General features: G+C 34.0%; 1 protein-coding gene and 1 pseudogene across 1 annotated transcript in view; one reads left to right on the top strand and one right to left on the bottom strand.

Moving 5' to 3' along the window:
* The window catches only part of LOC139900064 (uncharacterized), a gene marked incomplete at its 5' end in the record, with an annotated part of 28317 nt that extends 26097 nt beyond the window's left edge, over positions 1-2220 (bottom strand). The window contains one exon of the mRNA XM_071882870.1: positions 1976-2220. Within this exon, the coding sequence (XP_071738971.1) occupies positions 1976-2220 (245 nt within the window). The remainder of the gene's footprint in view (positions 1-1975) is intronic.
* Position 2221: 1 nt separating this feature from the next.
* LOC139900063 (SUPPRESSOR OF GAMMA RESPONSE 1-like) lies at positions 2222-6261 on the top strand (annotated as a pseudogene).
* The last annotated feature ends 13582 nt before the right edge of the window (positions 6262-19843 follow it).

Genomic DNA, 19843 nt, shown 5'->3' with positions numbered 1-19843 from the left:
CAATTGTATGTGTCGATTATGTTTGTGATCTAATTTGTTATTTAATTTATAGGATATAAAAATAACAAATACACAAACGTGCATCGTTTTAAAACAGTTTTAAAAGATGTCATCCATATATATTATTTGACTTTCAAAATCATTTAACATTAAACTCGTTAGAGTTTAACTTATTTTAAAATCATCAATTTTAATCTTTGAAACTCGTTTTGAGTTTTATTTAATGTTTTTATCAAAAAGATATATAAATTGAGTCTCAAAATTATTTAACTTTAAACTCGTTAGAGTTTAACCTTTTAAAATCATCAATTTTAATATTTGAAACTCATTATCGGTTTTATTTAATGTTTTCATCAAAAACATTTAGCATATATATTCTAATCAACAATTATATATAAATGCAAAATTAAAACACAACCATGCATCACACACACATAGCCTAGCCCAAAAATCCTATGCTTGATCCCATGAGCCGACATGGGATCAAGAGGTCAAACTATGGGTAATAGCGTAGCTCCCACTTAATTCAAGAATCAAGTGAAAACTTGACAAACGTCATCGTTGTCAATTTGACCCGTTCGCCATCTTGTAAGTCAAACTCCACGTTGTATCTTTATCTTTAATTTTCATCTTATTACATTTATTTAAAATTGAAAAATATAACTAATCTAATACTTTTACAATTTAGAATAAACTTAAATACAATACTATGAAAATGAAAAATAAATATAATACAACTTTGGCTTCAAAATGGTCTTTCTTATAAAAAATAAATAATCAATATGACTTAATATTGCAGTAATCAACAATCATACATATGTCGGGGCATTATGGACTATGTGTGCAATCATAAATTTTAATAACTACATTATTAAAACTTACATATGACTTGTCCATAGTTACAATGCATGTGTACAACCATGGAATGAAATAAACAACAATTATTCAAGCCATAATAAATAAATTCAAAATTTATAACAGTGACTTTTTTCCAGATCTTATTCGTGCGTCATGAGGTAATCAACAAAGTTGACTTTCAAAACCATAAAGGTTTTGACTCTTACCAATTCACCACAAAGCTAAATCTAAAGAAAATCACGCGACAATTAAGATGGTGTAAAAGTGGCTCTGATACCACTGTTGGAAAATTGTGTGTACTTTTAAATCAGATTAACGTAGCGGATAGTTAAAATAATAATCAATTATTATTTTATAAACCATTTACAAAATTAAATATTCATATATTTAAATTTAATAAAACATGCACATGATTAACGATCCCAAAGATCTAGTTACACCACTAATAATTGTCAAAATATGTAATTCAAAAAGAGAAGTTAACGATATACCTTTCTTGGAGAAATTGATGAGACAGAGAGAAACTTACGATCAAAAGTATGACCGTCTCTTAGGATAGTCCACACTACACTTCAAACAACGTCAATGGATGCTAGTCCAAACCCAAGTAATAATTAATCAACCTTTGATTAATATTATGAATCCAAAATGATACTCCGTATGAAACAATATTATTTTTTCTTACTACCTCTCTTTTCAATTCTCTCGTCCATATATATAATATGAAGTAAAGTAAAGAGTATCAATCAATTTGGATCACGGATATATTTTCCTTTTTGAAAGTCGTATTTATGATTTACGCATTTTAACTTCTTTTGTAATTTTCTTTTTCAAAGTCGTATTTCTCAAATACTTTAGGGGTATATTATGTAACTTATAATTAATAATTTCTATCATGTCGCTTTCATGTGAATAGTAAATTAATTAATTTCGTTTTATTTACTATTCACATGAATAGTAAATGAAATAATTTCGATTTACTATTTTGTTACTTGAGTAATATATATACATCATATATATATTTTATTTGACATCTCGGTGTATATGTGTGTGACCCCGAAGACTCAAATAAAGTTAGTCATATAGTTATATGTTGTACCTTGCACATTAATCCTACACACTGGGTATCTCATCGACATCGGACATAATCAACAAATCGTTATCTTCGATCCCAGCTATTTTCAATAGCTGATCGAGCGCTACTCGTTGATACGCCTCTTCTATAAACGGGTTCTCGCCTTTCCTAAACTTTCCACCAACCGTTCCATAAGTCAACCTAGACTCAACAAAGTCAAACCAATGTCGATTGAGTGCAAAATTTAGGCGTTTAGGCATGCTCGTAAATGTAGAATTCGATTCAAAAATGGCAAGGTATGTTATTTTATGTTATTCTTGTTACGTGGTAGGATCAAGAGGGAAGTAACCATTCGGGGGGAAGCGGGGGAAGCAAAAACTTTTTTTTTTTCGTTTTTTGAAAAAACTTTGTTCACGAACATTATAGATGAGATGAAAATATGAACATTTAGTAGAGACATTTTGTGATAAATGTTTATATTTTGGCGAAAAAATGCTCGAAGAAGTAATATATAACAATTATCGTGTTTTTCGAGCGTATTTTGATGTTTTAGCTATTTGGGTTTAGATATTAGGGTTTAGATATTAGGGTTTATAGGGTTTAGATATTAGGGTTTAGAAATTTAGGGTTTAGGGTTTAGATTTAGGATTTAGATTGAGTTTTTAACACGAACGGTTTAGAGTTTAGGGTTTAGGGTTTGGTGTTTTGGGTTTATGGAATAAACACAAAACACCAAACCCTAAACCCTAAACCCTAAACCCTAAACTCTAAAACAGGCTAAATTTTACTTCACAAAACATGAAGAAAAAAAACGTTCATATTCTTCACGAACAATATTATCTTGAATGTCATTTTTGTCGATCGTTTTCCCACCTAAATAATAACATTCATCACGAAGTATCTCTTCTAAATGTTCATATTTTCGTGTGATCTAGATGCCGGAAAAAAAAAATTAAAAAAAAACGAAAATTTTTTTTTTTTTGCTTCCCCCCTTTCCCCCGATTGGTTACTTCCCCATTGATCATGCCCCCTCTTGTTACAACCCTTATTTATTTATAATTACAGTATATTACGTAGTATTTGTTTGGGAAGGGGCGTTCGGGTCTCAAAAGACCGATTTCCGATCGTCTTCTGGGTTGGTTTCAGTCATTAAAACTCAATGGGTTTTTTACATATATATCAGACACGTCATATATATACATGCATATATGTATGTCAGTGTATCAACTGCATCTACTAGTATGTTTGTATTGAGTTATATTCTTTCCTGAAGGGGACTACTTTATTAGATCAATCAGCTAAGTGGTTTTGGCTCTATATAAAGTTAAACGGCTTTTTTTTTTTTCTTTTTTTTTTTTAATAAATATATGTGGTGGATATCATGGTGGATAAATGAAATGTGGAATTGTGTAAATAAAGGTTTTGGTGCAAATTGTATATTATAAACTATGATTATTTTTTTATAAAGTCAAAGAAACACACACTCCACGATTTTTGACACGGATATATACGTTACGTTTGCACTAGGACTTGAAGAAACCATGACCTCAAGGTTAGAGGGTCCGATGGCCCTTTGGTATACTATGAGCTATGATACATCATACATATCTATATCTAGTTCTTATATACTATAAGTTGTGCATTGTGAAATTTTTTACAATAAAGGTTATGATATGATGAGGCATGATAAGGACGTGTAATGCACAATTTTTCATTCTCATTTCATGAGTTATTAGTGAATTTATTACGGAGCAGTTCTGTAACATTGCATTTCCTTTGGTAGTACTGGTTTGCCCGATTCCACGGGTTTGCAGGGTATTTGTGGATCCCCGAATTTGTGTGCTAGGACACCAAAGTTGACCGGGGTCCTAATTACCTATTTACCCAAAAAAGGAAGTTGCTTTTTCGCATTATTCATAATACAACATTTGATATATTTAGGACTTGGCTTGTTAAGGGAAGAACTATTGCAAGGAAACTGAAAACTTCTAGTCTTTCTTTGGTTCGTCAAATCAAAGACTTTGGAGCTACCCGTGAATGCCCTCAATACCGTTTCAAGATCTGATAATTGTGATGTAAGAAATGTGCTAATAAAATACTATATGAAGCGATGATCTATCTATCTGTATTTTAAGCACCAAGATTTCATCTTTAAATATAAAATTTCTTGCAGGTTTCAGTTGAGTGGCCTGGGTTCCCGTTGGTGTGAAATTTGAACCGAGTGAGGTTGAGATTTTAGGACATCTGGCAGCTAAATGTGGTGTGGGAAATGAAACACAGCATCAGTTCATCAATGAATTCATTCCTATGCTAGAAATGGATAATTGAATATGTTACAAGCATCCTGAAATCTTCCTGGTAAGTAAGACTACTTTTGATCTATTGTTCTTATGGAAAACTAGGCAGGTTGGGTACAAGGTCAATGAGATAGATAAATATCTTTTGCCTTTAAATAAAAATAAAAATAATAAAATAAGCGATTTTGATTACGCATCAGGCTGGGTTGGCCAAGAACACTGTTTCCCCAAAAATGATTCCATATTTCTCTTTAATATACAATTGAAGTCAAGTATGATAACATGCTCCTATGTTAACTAAATAATGATCCAGCTCTTAGAATATACTCGTAATGATTTATGTGTTTTTTTTATGCATTAAGAAATAAACTTATAAACATCTTTTGACGTATGTAGTCATATTTGGACCCATCTCCTTTAAACTAATATTTTTTTTTACTGTTGAATTCAATTTTACTTATACGGTTGTGGTGCTAAAGGAAAAATATATAACTACACAACCTGATATGTTGACGGATACAACTCAAGCTATGGTTGTGATCCCTTTTATGTCTCATTTTGACGGGTAGTTTGGTGACCCTAAATTCAACCAAGTGTAAATCTTACTTAAATGGATGGCTTAGGTCATTACCATTCTTATTTTACTTCCTTTCGATAAACAAATCACATGCTTTATGTTTGTATTGGTATGCAACATATATGTGTGTGATTATAGTCGTTTTAACTATGCTCTTTTAGTTGGAAATGAAGCTTTGAAGCTAACCAATCAAGTATGGAGGAAGATAGAGACAAATTAGCAAATGGAGCTAATATGGGAGTAATAGCATTTGCCGTAGAAAATGGGGACATCAAAAGTGGTCCCAACTCCCAAGTGGTCCCAACAGATTTGATTCCTTATTTTGTTGTACGTTGGTTGTTAAAGACTATTGTACCATGTTACAACCTCTTAACATTTCCAACTAACCATTTTCAGCTTTTGTTCTAATTTGTCTAGGGAATAGAAGTATCTAGAAACTTGACTCCTTTATAAAAGAGAAGCTAATGTAATGTAACAGTCAATATGAATTTTATCTTTATGGAGTTCAAACTCTATTTACCTTAAATCTTCATTTTCCTTTATAAGTCTTTTGATTTGGTGGTTTGAAGTGTTTCCTTTATCTTCAATCTTGGTGGATTAACATCCTCTATAGATTGAAGTGGTGGACTCTTCTATCTGTTTCCTCTTTTTATTCTTAAATCTTAGCAAGTTATATTCTCTGTTTCTGTGGTGTTCTTGTATTAGTTCATTAATTAACAGAGTCCAGCAACCTTACCAACTCTCCTACACTTGATTTCACATCACTTACAGAAGTCAAATCTATGAATGTGAACTCATTCATTTCATCTAGTGTGGTTGACAGTTGACACAACTATTTTTTGCAACTTTAACTAATTTGAGTTATATTACAGGTGCTAGAATATATGGAAGCAGCGTACATGTCTTTTATAGGAGCACAAATGCCTAACCCATTAGTCAAAGAAAGCGTCACAATATATTGAAAGAATTTAATTTGTCCAAGATGTTCGTCTGCGCAAAACAAAACCTGTTATGCACAATGGCAACCAAACGCCGTGCAAGAAAATACCGGTCCTTTTTGGTACTGTTGTTGGGGGCTCAAAGCCTTATAAATTGAACTGGGTCATGCATCCATATCATTTAGGTATTGTTGAAGAAGAAACGGAGGGATAATACGTTGTTGCAAAAATATTTTATTAGCTACAGAAGGAGACTGAGAAGGAGGATGATAATCATGTTGTAAATGATGAACTAGATGCGTGGATGCGTCTAAAATGAGTCCAACAAATCCAAAGATTAATGCTCCTGATTGACCTCGACCCGGAAAGTGTGTTTCACGTGATGATGTTACTACTGATTATGTTTCCCATTCACCAATACGGGTTGTGACAATCTTGTTTCAAGTTGAGGTAACCTACAATTTTTTTCTTTGTTGTTATGATGATGATGATTACTGTAATTCGATGATGGATTAGGAACCAGGGTTGTGAGTTGAGCAAGAAGACGTTTTAAATGTTATAAATAATAATGAGAATTTGGGAGAAAAAGGGAGTAGAAATAAAAAGAGTAAGGTAATGTAAGGACCGTTAAAATGAAATTAAGACCGAATAAATAAATACCAGCAATTATTCGGTTCACGCCACGGAACAATTTCAGTGTCAAATCAAGAATATTATCAAATCAAAAATGGGGAAAGAGAACGAGAAAGAGAAATCGAATGAGCTTAAGGATCAAAAGAAGAATTTAATTTCCAATCGCGCCATCATTGAAGTGAGAGTTGTTAATGGAGAGAACTGTGTATAGGTGTTTTAGATGTCAACTTCATCATTTATAGTGTTTAAAGGCTTTCACAAATAAAAAAATATTGGGAGGGATGCAATGTATTTACTAACATTTCTTGGCCATGACAAAAGCAGTCATGAAGATGAGGACACTGTACACATGTTGCAACCCTCAAGGAGTTTTTTTTTGCTCTATGAAAGCTTTTAAACGATATAAATTATGAAGTTGGACACCTATGACTGTTGGAGTATGGAGATATTTAAACAAAGTTGAAAATGTCGCCACAAAAGATGAGTTAAAGTGTTGCACGAATTTTGCAGATTTCGGGATGCGTGAAACAGAGCAATGCGGCGCATCACTCTAAGGATGCGGCGCATCCATGCAGCAAAATAGTCTGAAGGTTTTGGATGCGGAGCATTGAGCTGTTATGGCGCATCAATCGGGTCGGATGCGGCGCATCACTTCTAGATGCGGCGCATCTGGAGCTGGTACTTGAATCTGAAACGTGGAAAGCAGGTAATGCGGCGCATCACTCATCAGATGCGGCGCATCTGGTGTCTGGCAGCAATTTGGCAAGTTGCAACCTTTACATCCGAGCATGCTTTGGCCTCCTTTCACTTTAGGTGCAAAGTTGATCACTTTACACCTAAAATTAGGGCTGTCATCATGCCAATACAAGGTGGAAAGCATGGCTAGTTGGTTTATCTTTCATGATTGCTAGCACACTTGAAGATCAAGTTGAAGTTTCATGGTGTTCTTGTTTTCTCTATATATAGAACTCATTGTATGCAATTGTAACACACCACATACAAATATTCAGTAAATAAACACTCTCTAGTTGGTCCGTGGACTAAAGCAATCACAACGATTGCATATAACCACATTATATCTTGTGTCGTTCTTACATTTCTTGCATTTTAATCTTTCGTTCATTAAGTGGGTTGAGTGATCTTGATAGTATCACTACCCGGCTAGTAATCTTGTAGAATTACTAGCGTTGTTTGGGTCCTAATATCCTAACAACTGGTATCAGAGCACAAGGTTTCCTTAAGGGGACGATGGCGGAAGACGGAAAGTTGAGAATCGACCGATTCGATGGGAGAGACTTCGGCTTTTGGAAGATGCAAATTGAAGATTACTTGTATCAAAAGAAGCTACACCAACCCTTGTTATAGACCAAGCCCGAAAGCATGGACGATGACGATTGGACGCTTTTGGATCGTCAAGCTTTGGGTGCTATTCGTCTTTCACTTGCTAAGAACGTTGCATACAACGTTGTGAATGAGAAGACGACGTTTGCTTGCTTGAAAGCACTCTCTAACATGTATGAGAAACCTACAGCTGCAAATAAGGTATTTCTCATGAGTCATTTGTTCAATACTAAGATGAAGGAAGGTACGAGTGCAACGGATCATATCAATGAATTTAATAATATCGTTTCAAGGCTTGAATCGGTAGAGATTAAGTTTGATGATGAACTAAAAGCACTTATCTTGCTTTCATCATTACCGAAAAGTTGGTCGGGTATGGTTACCGCGGTTAGTAGCTCTACGGGAACTACTAAGCTAGCGTTTGAAGCTATAAGGGATTTGATTCTTGGTGAAGATACTCGTAGGAGAAACTCGGGAGAATCAACGTCCGGTTCTTTGTTAAGTACCGACAACCGGGGTAGGAAATTTGAACGCGGTGAGAAGAAGGGTAGGAAGAAGTCTAAGAAGAGGAATTCATCGAAAGATAGAAGTGAAGTTACTTGTTGGGGTTGCAATCAAAAAGGGCACTTTCAAAGGAATTGCAAAAATGGTTCCGCGAAAGGTGTAAACTTGGCCGAAGGGGATAGTGATGATGCACTTTGGTGTAGTGTTGAAAATTCTATGGAGTCTTAGATTTTGGATTCGGGAGCTTTGTTTCATGCTACTCATGTCAAAAGCATGATGAAGAATTTTCATTCATATCAAGGAAAAGTGAGATTGGCGGACAACAAGCAACTCAACATAGAGGGCATTGGAGATGTTATTTTGAAGACTACTCTTGGTTCTAATTGGACTTTGAAGAACGTAAGGTACATTCCTAAATTGAAAAGGAAACTTATTTCGGTTGGTCAATTAGATGATGAAGGTAACACGGTTACTTTTGAAAACCGCCAATGGAAGGTGGTTAAGGGTAGTTGTGTAGTGGCTCGTGGACATAAAAGGGGAACTCTTTATATGGTTGAAGTGTTTGATGAAGACACGGTGGTTGCTACGGTTAATGTTGAGTCCAAATCAACTCTATGGCACCGAAGACTCGGGCATATGAGTGAGAAGGGTATGAAGATGCTTGTTTCGAGTGGGAGGATTCCTGATTTGAAGAAAGTAGAACTTGGGTTTTGCGAACCATGTGTATATGGGAAGCAAAAGAAGGTGACTTTTGGGAAATCGGGGAATGCACCTAAGTTGGAGAAATTGGAGCTCGTTCATACGGATGTGTTTGGTCTAACCAATGTAGAATCACATGGAGGTTCTCGCTATTATGTCACCTTCATTGACGATTCCACTCGAAAGGTATGGGTTTATTTTCTTAAAGCTAAATCCGATGTATTTAATACTTTGGTAAAGTGGAAAGCTATGGTAGAAAATGAGACTAACTTGAAGGTCAAGTGCTTGAAGTCGGATAATGGAGGGGAATATGGTAGTCTTGAGTTTAAAGACCATTGTACAAAGCTCGATATTAGAATGTTGAAAACGGTACCGGATACACCGCAACACAATGGGGTCGCCGAACGTATGAATCGTACATTAAATGAAAGGGCTAAGAGTATGAGACTACATGCCGGTTTGCCTAAGATGTTTTGGGCAGATGCGGTAAGCACGGCGGCTTATTTGATAAATAGGGGACCCTCAACACCGTTGGGTTTTCGAATTCCCGAGGAAGAATGGCAAGGCAAGAAGGTGAGTTATGGTCACCTTAGGATCTATGGGTGTAATGCATATGTGAAGACCAAAGATGCGGATAAAGACAAGCTTGAAGCTAAGTCAAAGAAGTGTATTTTCATAGGCTACGGGTCGGATAAAATGGGTTATCGTTGTTGGGACAACGAAGCTAGAAAATTAATTCGTTCGCGAGATGTTACTTTTGATGAAGATTCGGTCTATGGCAAACCGAAAACGGGGAGTCCTAAACCGAGTCAAGTTACTTTTGACGATGTTTCTATTGATGATCTTGCAGGTTCTAGTGGGAGTTTGGGAAACAATGAATTGCCGAATGACGGTGAGGCGTCGGAAAATGCTAATGATGGGAATGATTCGGAAAGCGGTGATGATTTCGAACATAGTGCGAGTTCTAGTGATGAGGAGGATACAAATGAAACCGGTCCAACCATTCCGGTTACTCCTATACCTAGATGCTCGACTAGAGTGCCCAAACCTAATCCTAGGTATTCTCCATCAGCAAACTACTTGCTCTATACCGAGAATGGTGAACCCGAAAGTTACTTTGAGGCAAGGAAGACAAAAGAATCCATACAATGGGAGCTTACCATGAAAGAAGAGATGGGATCACTTGAGAAGAACAAGACTTGGTCACTAGTGAAGTTACCTCATGATAAAAGGGCATTGCAAAGCAAATGGGTGTATAGAATCAACAATGAGTTAGATGGCAAGAGAAGGTACATGGCTCGTTTGGTAGTCAAAGGCTTTCAACAAAAGGAAGGGGTTGACTACAAAGAGATATTTTCACCGGTAGTTAAAATGACTACTATCCGTTTGGTACTTTCTATGGTTGCATCCGAAGACTTACATCTTGAGCAACTAGATGTAAAAACTGCATTCTTACATGGTGATCTTGTTGAAGAGATCTACATGAGGCAACCCGAGGGCTTTGAGGTAAAGGGTAAAGAGAAGTGGGTTTGTAAGCTAAAGAAAAGTTTGTATGGATTGAAGCAAGCACCTCGGCAATGGTACTTGAAGTTTGACGAGTTTATTAAGAAGATTGGTTTCTTAAGATGTGAAGCGGATCACTGTTGCTACTTGAAGAAATTCAAGTCTTCTTACATAATCTTATTGTTGTATGTTGATGACATGTTGCTTGCAGGTTCTAACATGTCCGAAATTAACAAGTTGGATGGATTACTTTCCCGAGAATTCGAGATGAAGGATCTTGGTGGGGCTAAGCAAATACTAGGCATGAGTATTGTGCGTGATCGTGTGAAGGGTACTCTATACTTGTCTCAATCTAAATATATTGAGAAAGTAGTAGAGAGATTCAACATGGAAGATTCAAAGGCTCGTTCTATGCCTTTGGGAAGCACCTTAAAATTATCGAAAAGTCAATCACCAAAGATGGTAAAAGACAAAATGGATATGGAAAAGGTTCCATATGCATCGGCCGTGGGTAGTATTATGTATGCCATGGTTTGTACAAGACCCGATATTGCTCAAGCAGTGGGAGCTGTAAGTCGTTATATGTCTAATCCGGGGAAAGAGCATTGGGAAGCGGTTAAATGGTTGCTTCGTTATTTGAAAGGTACTTCTAATATGGGATTGTGTTTCTCCAAAAACAATCTCATACTTAGAGGTTATGCGGATGCTAATTTGGGTGGATGTGATGATTCGGGGAAAAGCACTACGGGTTATGTTTTCACAATGGGGAAGACGGCGATTAGTTGGTTATCTCGATTGCAAAAGAGTGTTGCTTTGTCAACCATCGAAGCCGAATACATGGCTATTGCGGAAGCTTCTAAAGAGCTAGTGTGGTTGAAGAACTTCTTAGGCGAGTTGGGTAAAAGACAAGACTATTGCGTCTTGTATTGTGATAATCAAAGTGCGGTTCATCTTGGGAAGAATCCGGTGTTTCATAGTCGTACGAAACACATCAAGATAAGGTATCATTTTATTCGACAACATATAAATGATGGCACTTTATTCTTGGAGAAAATCCTTGATACGAAGAATCCTGCCGATATGTTTACTAAGGTAGTCACGACGGAGAAATTGAGGTTTTGCATTACCTCAATTGGTCTTCTCACGAATTGATGAGAGAAGACCCCAGCTAGAGATGTGAATGGTGTTACAAGTTTAACAAGTAGTATTGAAGACCTTTTATCGAAAGTCTACTCATCCGAAGAATGTGTTGAGCGTGCGTGTTCCAAATGGAATTTGGCGGTAATCGAAGGTGGTTTAATGTACTTGGTTAGATCATTGATATGAATGGAGTTTGTTCAAAGTCTCCAAGTGGGAGATTGTTGGAATATGGAGACATTTAAACAAAGTTGAAAATGTCGCCACAAAAGATGAGTTAAAGTGTTGCACGAATTTTGCAGATTTCGGGATGCGTGAAATAGAGCAATGCGGCGCATCACTCTAAGGATGCGGCGCATCCATGCAGCAAAATAGTCCGAAGGTTTTGGATGCGGAGCATTGAGCTGTTATGGCGCATCAATGGGGTCGGATGCGGCGCATCACTTCTAGATGTGGCGCATCTGGAGCTGGTACTTGAATCTGAAACATGGAAAGCAGGTAATGCGGCACATCACTCATCAGATGCGGTGCATCTGGTGTCTGGCAGCAATTTGGCAAGTTGCAACCTTTACATCCGAGCATGCTTTGGCCTCCTTTCACTTTAGGTGCAAAGTTGATCACTTTACACCTAAAATTAGGGATGTGATCATGCCAATACAAGGTGGAAAGCATGGCTAGTTAGTTTATCTTTCATGATTGCTAGCACACTTGAAGATCAAGTTGAAGTTTCATGGTGTTCTTGTTTTCTCTATATATAGAACTCATTGTATGCAATTGTAACACACCACATACAAATATTCAGTAAATAAACACTCTCTAGTTGGTCCGTGGACTAAAGCAATCACAACGATTGCATATAACCACGTTATATCTTGTGTCGTTCTTACATTTCTTGCATTTTAATCTTTCCTTCATTAAGTGGGTTGAGTGATCTTGATAGTATCACTACTCGGCTAGTAATCTTGTAGAATTACTAGCGTTGTTTGGGTCCTAATATCCTAACAATGACACCTATGACCTAAATACATACTCAACATTAACAACATTCTTTTCAAGGATGACGTGATCAGGAACTAGATTTTTCTTTTCATTCTTACGGTCATTCAATTTCTCTTTCCCGTTCTCTTTCCCCATTTTGATTTGATATTAATTTTGATTTGATGCTGAATATGTTCCGTGACGTGAAGCAAGGAATTGTTAGTATTTATTTATTAGGTTTTAATTTCTATGTAACGACCGTTACATTACCTTACTCATTTTATTTGTAGTCCCTTTTTATGTTCCAAATTTTGATACAATATATAGTTGCCCATATGGGAAGATTTTTTTTAACAACAAAATTGAAAGTAAAATTGAAATATTATAAAAGAACGCTCCCTAGCAAGACGTTAAGAGATGAATTACGGGGCCTTTGAACGTTTGAAGCCAATAGTCCCTTTTTTTGTTCCAAATTTTGATTAAAGAAATGGTTGCCCATATGGGAAGATGACTCAAGTTTGGTCTTGCTCCTTTAACCAGTAGAGGTGCGATTCTTGCTGATCTAGACAATCTGGACTTGGATACACCTTTAGATTTCAACCTGTTTGTAAGCTTGTTATCCTTCCGTGATTTTAAAAAGTAAAATTGTAGAGACCCGTCCTAATCCATCCGGACGAAGTCCATATCGATTATAAATGATTCACAACAGTTGATTACATCGCGAGGTACTTGACCTCTATATGATACATTTTACAAACATTGCATTCGTTTTTGAAAAGACAATCTTTCATTACATCGAAAGTTGACGGCGTACATACCATTTTATAATATATCTAACTATAACTGACTTAATAATAATCTTGATGAACTCAACGACTCGAATGCAACGTCTTTTGAAATATGTCGTAAATGACTCCAAGTAATATCTTTAAAATGAGTAAATGCACAGCGGAAGATTTCTTTCGTACCTGAGAATAAACATGCTTTAAAGTGTCAACCAAAAGGTTGGTGAGTTCATTAGTTTAACATAAATAATCATTTCATAATTTTTAATAGACCACAAGATTTCATACTTCCATTTCTCATAATCATACGTCCCATGCATAGAGACAAAAATATCATTCATATGGATTGAACACCTGGTAATCGACATTCACAATATGTATATAAGAATATCCCCATCATTCTGGGATCCTCCTTCGGACATGATATAAATTTCGAAGTACTAAAGCATCCGGTACTTTGGATGGGGCTTGTTGGGCCCGATAGATCTATCTTTAGAGTTCGCGTCAATTAGGGTGTCTGTTCCCTAATTCTTAGATTACCAGATTAAATAAAAAGGGGCATATTCGATTTGATAAATCCAACCATAGAATGTAGTTTCGATTACTTGTGTCTATTTCGTAAAACATTTATAAAAGCAGCGCATGTATTCTCAGCCCAAAAAATATAAAGGGTAAAAAGGCAAATAAAACTCACCTAATGTATTTTGTAGTAAAAATACATAGAACGACATTGAACAAGCATAGGGTTGACCTCGGATTCACGAACCTATATTAATTGCGTTTCTATTAAAACATATAATTGAAATATCATAATTTCAATTGTTAATATATATTATTTATATATATTTTGTAGTTATATAAGATTTATACTAAATTCCATTTAAAACATATATTTTATGTTATATCTTAAATCATATGTTATATATATTTATTTGTATATGTATTTAAAGTGATTAGTATGTTTATATTAATATTTATATATATACATTTAATATAATATTAAAAATATCTATTTTATTGTATGTAAGTTTTTATCTAAGAAATGTTAATATCGTTTATATGTTGTTATATGGAATATTAATATGATTGTAGTATATATAATAAGTATGTTCTATGTACATAATATTTATTTGTTTAAAAACGATAATTTTGATATTAATGATTTACTAATAATAATAATAATAATAATAATAATAATAAAATTTTATTCATTGTTTTTATGGTTACATAATAATAATGATAATACATACATTAGTTGTCCATAGATATCATAATAATAATTATATTAGCAATACTCTTAATTTTAACTATGATCATAATCATAATAATAATGATAACCATGATAATATTAGTAATAATATTTATACTAATAATCTTATACAATTAATGATATTACTACTTCTAATGATAATAATTTTAGTAATAATAATAATAATAATAATAATAATAATAATAATAATAATAATAATAATAATAATAATAATAATAATAATAATAATAATAATAATAATAATAATAATAATCCTACTTATTATTATAATTTTTGATAATAATACTAAAAGAGTAACTACTACTTTTGTTGGTAAAAATAATAATACTAATTAGTAGTATACTAGTAACAATAACTAATGATAACAATTATATTAACATCAATAATAATAATAACAATTATATTAACATCAATAATAATAATAACAATTATATTAACATCAATAATAATAATAATAATAATAATAATAATAATAATAATAATAATAATAATAATAATAATAATAATAATAATAATAATAATAATAATAATAATAATAATAATAATAATAATAATAATAATAATAAATGATAATAAGTAAATAAATAAATTGGCTACCTTTGATGAAATAGCTAAAAAGATAAAAACTGGCATCGACCGGGCTCGAACCCGCGACCACCCGCTTCCCCTCAACACTCATGACCACTGACCCGCTTGATGTCTTTCTGTTTTAATGGACACCCCAATTATATTTAACCCAACTTTTATAGTTATCATCTTCTTCAAGGATCAAATGAGCAGAGGCAATCATAACAGAAAAAAAAATTGGTTTGGTACATGTAACTCGAAATGTAAACAACCAGAAAGAAGGTGAATGTGGATTAATCAAAACAACAAACCAAACAACAACAAAAAAAATATATATATATAAAAAATAAACAGCAACAGCTACCGTCGCTGTTGCTTGTGAAAAAAAAAAATTCGATTTTCATCTTAATAACATTTGTGAAACTGATTTTAGATTTTGATACCCGATACAACAACAACCATAAGTGATTAACTGGATAAAAAAAATATAACATAGAAAAAAAAAAAGGCTGGTGTCGCAGCTTCTAACCAAAAAAAAAAATATTTTCGTTATCAAGCACGTTTTGGATAAATATTTCTACACGAACTAAGTTCTAAATTGTTTATATAAACTACCCGAATCGTCAATTTAACAAGAAATATCAAAACGAGTTCAATTTTCGCGAAGAACACTATCTTTGACTTTTTCTAAAAAAAACTTTGACTTGCAAATTCGTACTCGATATTTAGAATTGAGATTTGAAACTTAGCAGATAGCTTGAGTACGAGATTCCTAACAACACTACATTATTACTTTTTGCAAATTAATTCGAGTTCTAGTTTTTGTATTTTGAACCAAGAACACTATAAACTCAAATTTTGATTATGAATTTAAGATTGTTTTAGCTAATAATTCCTACATGAAATATGTTTTAGATGATCCTCGGAAACTTTCTGGATCATCAAATAAACTTAAAACATAAAGACAAGTTCGAATTTTACCATGAACTATTCGGTTGACTTTTTGGAAATAATCTTTGACTTTGAAATTAGAGATCTATAGATGAAATTAGACCCTGATAATTTGCGGAGAGTTTAAATGGAGGATTCCTGATATATCTGCATTTTTACTTTTTAAAGTTGAATTGAAGATAGAGATGTTGATTGAACGAAGCACGAACAGAGTAAAAAGTATAGGTGTACTTTAATTCTTTTGGTAATTCAATTTTGTTGAGGCAGTTTTAATTGATATTTGATGGAGAAAATGAAAAGGAGTTGAAGTGATTCGGTTTTAACACCATGATGTGGTAGCGTGGGGGTACGAAATAGTGTATATTTTTCTACGAAATACGTTACAAATTACGCAAGTTTTAATTATTTATTTACAAATGGGATATACCTAAACCTTGCTACAACACTATAGGCAGTGTACCTAATCGTAGAGTAGTATAGTTTTTAGTAAGTCCGGTTCGTTCCATAGGGAGCGGGCTTATTGCACACTTTTTTTTAAACAACTATATTTGTACAAAATATATATAATTATATATAATAATATATAAAAGGGGGTTTACCGTTTAATGACCGGTTTGTCGATTTATATTTTAAACGAAGCGTATAGTAAATGAAGATATTTAAATAACAATATAAAATAAATAACAATAATTAAAATGACAATAAATAAAAGTACGAGGAAAAATGAAATAAAATATATTATGCTTATTTAAGCTTCCGTAACCATGATGTTTGACGTTTTGATTTTAATTTATTGTCCTGGGCTAATTGTCCTTTGTCCTGGATGTATTTGAAACCTATCTGGTTTTTGTCCATAATAGTTCATCGGTCATAATTATAAACTGCTCGGCAAATTTAACCTTATACCCGAAGTCAAGTATTCCAACTAACTGGGGATTCGAACTTTAACAAGGTCTTAATACTTTGCTTAATGAATACACCAGGTTATCGACTGTGTGTAAACCAAGGTTTTAATACTTTGTTAACAATTACACCAATTACCCTTGAATGTAATCCACCCCTGTTTTAATGAGTCCATTGACTATTAATCCATCCCCGTGTCCGGTCAAATGAACAATAATTCGTACTTATAAATATCCCGCCCATCGTGTCCGATTAAGCGTATGTGGTTATATATAGATACTTCAAATCATAACCTTTATATTAAATTAACGAGGTATCGTTAATTTAATATAAAGACCATTAATAGCCCATAGTCTAATTTCCACAAGTGTCGTTCTTTTGTCCAAACCCCAATTATGGTACAAAACCCAATTACCCTGTCTTTAATATTTAGTCCAACATCATGATTACTTTGGCTCAAATAAGCATAATAATAACTTAAGTACGAGACATTAATTTAAAAAGGAGAACATAGCTTACATTGATTTTTTATCGCGTAGTGTTACACGGACAGAGCTCCGACTTTAAAAACCCGTAAAAATAACCTTTACATAACCCAAACTAATCTAATATAACACTAATCTATACTATATATACATATATATATTTATTTATATTATACTAGGGAGTATTATTATTATTATGTTATTAAACTCGGCAGAATTCGCGACCTTTTATAAGGATTCTGAAATTTCTGTGCTCCGCGAGTCGCGGCACTTTGTGCTTGAGAACTCCGCGAGTCGCGGGGATATGGAATACAGCTCACACCCCTTTGGATCTTCTTTGCCGACGTTTTATATATATAAATATAAAATATAAATAATTAATATAATTATTTATATATTATATTATATTCTTGTGCATAGTAGACTTGTAATTTTTAGTCCGTTACGTCGGGCGTTGATAGTTGACTCATGTCCTGGTTCCGAATTTTCGAACGTCCTTGCGTACAATTTAATATCTTGTACTTTGCGTTTTGTAACTTGTACTCTTATCTTTTTTAGACGTTCTTCATCAATAATTTGAACCACTTGGATTGTATCTTGTACATTTGAGCTTTTTGGTCATTTGCGTCTTCAAATCGTCGTTTTCGCCTTTTGTCTTCGCACTTATTTAATATAAACAATTACAACTTAAAATAGGACAATTACAACTAAATAATTTACATATTGGGAGGATATTGCTACTAAATATATGTTCATTTGGAGCACTATCAAATATCCCCACACTTGAACGTTGCTTGTCCTCAAGCAATACAGAACTTGAAATAAAAACATACATGAATTACTTTTTTATTCATCACACTTTGTACATTAGTGATTTTGATATGGTGGTATAAACAATGATAGTAACGATAGAACCATGGTTAAAGGTGGGTGTGTCATCCACAGTTGCCTCGGGTTTAGGTCAACGACACTTGCAATCAAATAGCCGATTTACTTTCGGTTTCCAAAGCAAAGTGCACATTTGAAAGGCGGTTTACAGTCCCACATGACTATGAAAATGTAGATCCTTAAGGAAATTGGATCTTTATGAAAACATTTGATCTTTTGAAAATTCAATCTAGCTTTTACCCTAGATAAGTTTTCCGGAATAACCCTTCACCGGTGTTTGCAAAATATTTTTGTGGGTTTTGTGGGTTTCAGATTTGAAAATTTTAGCTCAAAACTTATGGTTTTGTGTCACCCACTTGCTAACCTTGTATTAGGAAAGCAACACGTCCAGTTTACTTGCTCCGTATATTACCTTTCGGTAAACTACCGCCCGGTTGTAAAGGAAAGCGTTGAACAAGCAACTGTTAAGGCAATGTCCCCTAACATGCTTTTAATTATGGTCTATAACGTGTTGGACGCAATTACTATCCTTTGTAGGAGCAATAGTAAAGCTCACCCTTATAATTTTTCGGTCTGGCACAAGGTCCTGTCTTCGACCATGCTATGCAACCACCGTTCTTACGGTTGACACCCGATTTGGTTCAGGTGACCTAATGAATTCCAGGTGAATTCCTAGGATTTTACGTTCAATGGTAATGAACGCATTGAAAATGGGTTTTCAGAAAACAAATCGGTTTATAATTTGATCAAAATATTTTCTCGTTCAAGCTCGAGTTTAGATATCATTGAATTCCATGAGTTTGAATTCTCAATCTTTAAGGTCAATCTCTAGGATTGAGTAATATCAGTCTTAAAAGCTGATTTTTAATCTTTAAGGAGATTATCCTTTTTGGGGATCTGATTCATTTGTCTTATCCAGCTAATTTGCATGGTGCCCCCCATTGTACGAGATAAATCCTTCTCATGGTTAGGATAAATCTGACCACTTGGCGACCCTGTTTAATGCTGAGGTCCGTGGATTTCCTGCTGATTTTAGTGATGACTTTTCTAGATTTTTCGTCAACCTACAGCTGGTCTGGACGACAACTTCATGACCTAAATCAAGAAGCGCGTGTCTTTTTCGGAAGACTTTACTTCCTTTTAATGATGGAATTGATTCATCGTGTAGATCCATCTTTCTTTCAAGTATGTTACAGTAAATAGGGTAAAACAGTTAATTTAGTCCAAACAAAAGCACCTGCAATAAACTTTACAGAAACATGTGATAGATAGTTTTTAATTGAATAACTTGGTACATTCTCCCCACACTTAGTTTCTTTCTTTGCCTTTTTATTCTCCTTTATTCCATTTTAAATGAATTTAAGCATTTTGGGTTGTTTCTCAATTTATGTCCTTTTCGAGGTATCGATAATTTCGGTATTAACACCTAGTTTTCATCGTTCATAAATATGTAT

Source organism: Rutidosis leptorrhynchoides, chromosome 3 (assembly GCF_046630445.1).
Source record: "Rutidosis leptorrhynchoides isolate AG116_Rl617_1_P2 chromosome 3, CSIRO_AGI_Rlap_v1, whole genome shotgun sequence".
In the NCBI taxonomy this organism is placed as follows: Eukaryota; Viridiplantae; Streptophyta; class Magnoliopsida; order Asterales; family Asteraceae; genus Rutidosis; species Rutidosis leptorrhynchoides.
This window is presented reverse-complemented; position numbering and strand designations above follow the sequence as displayed.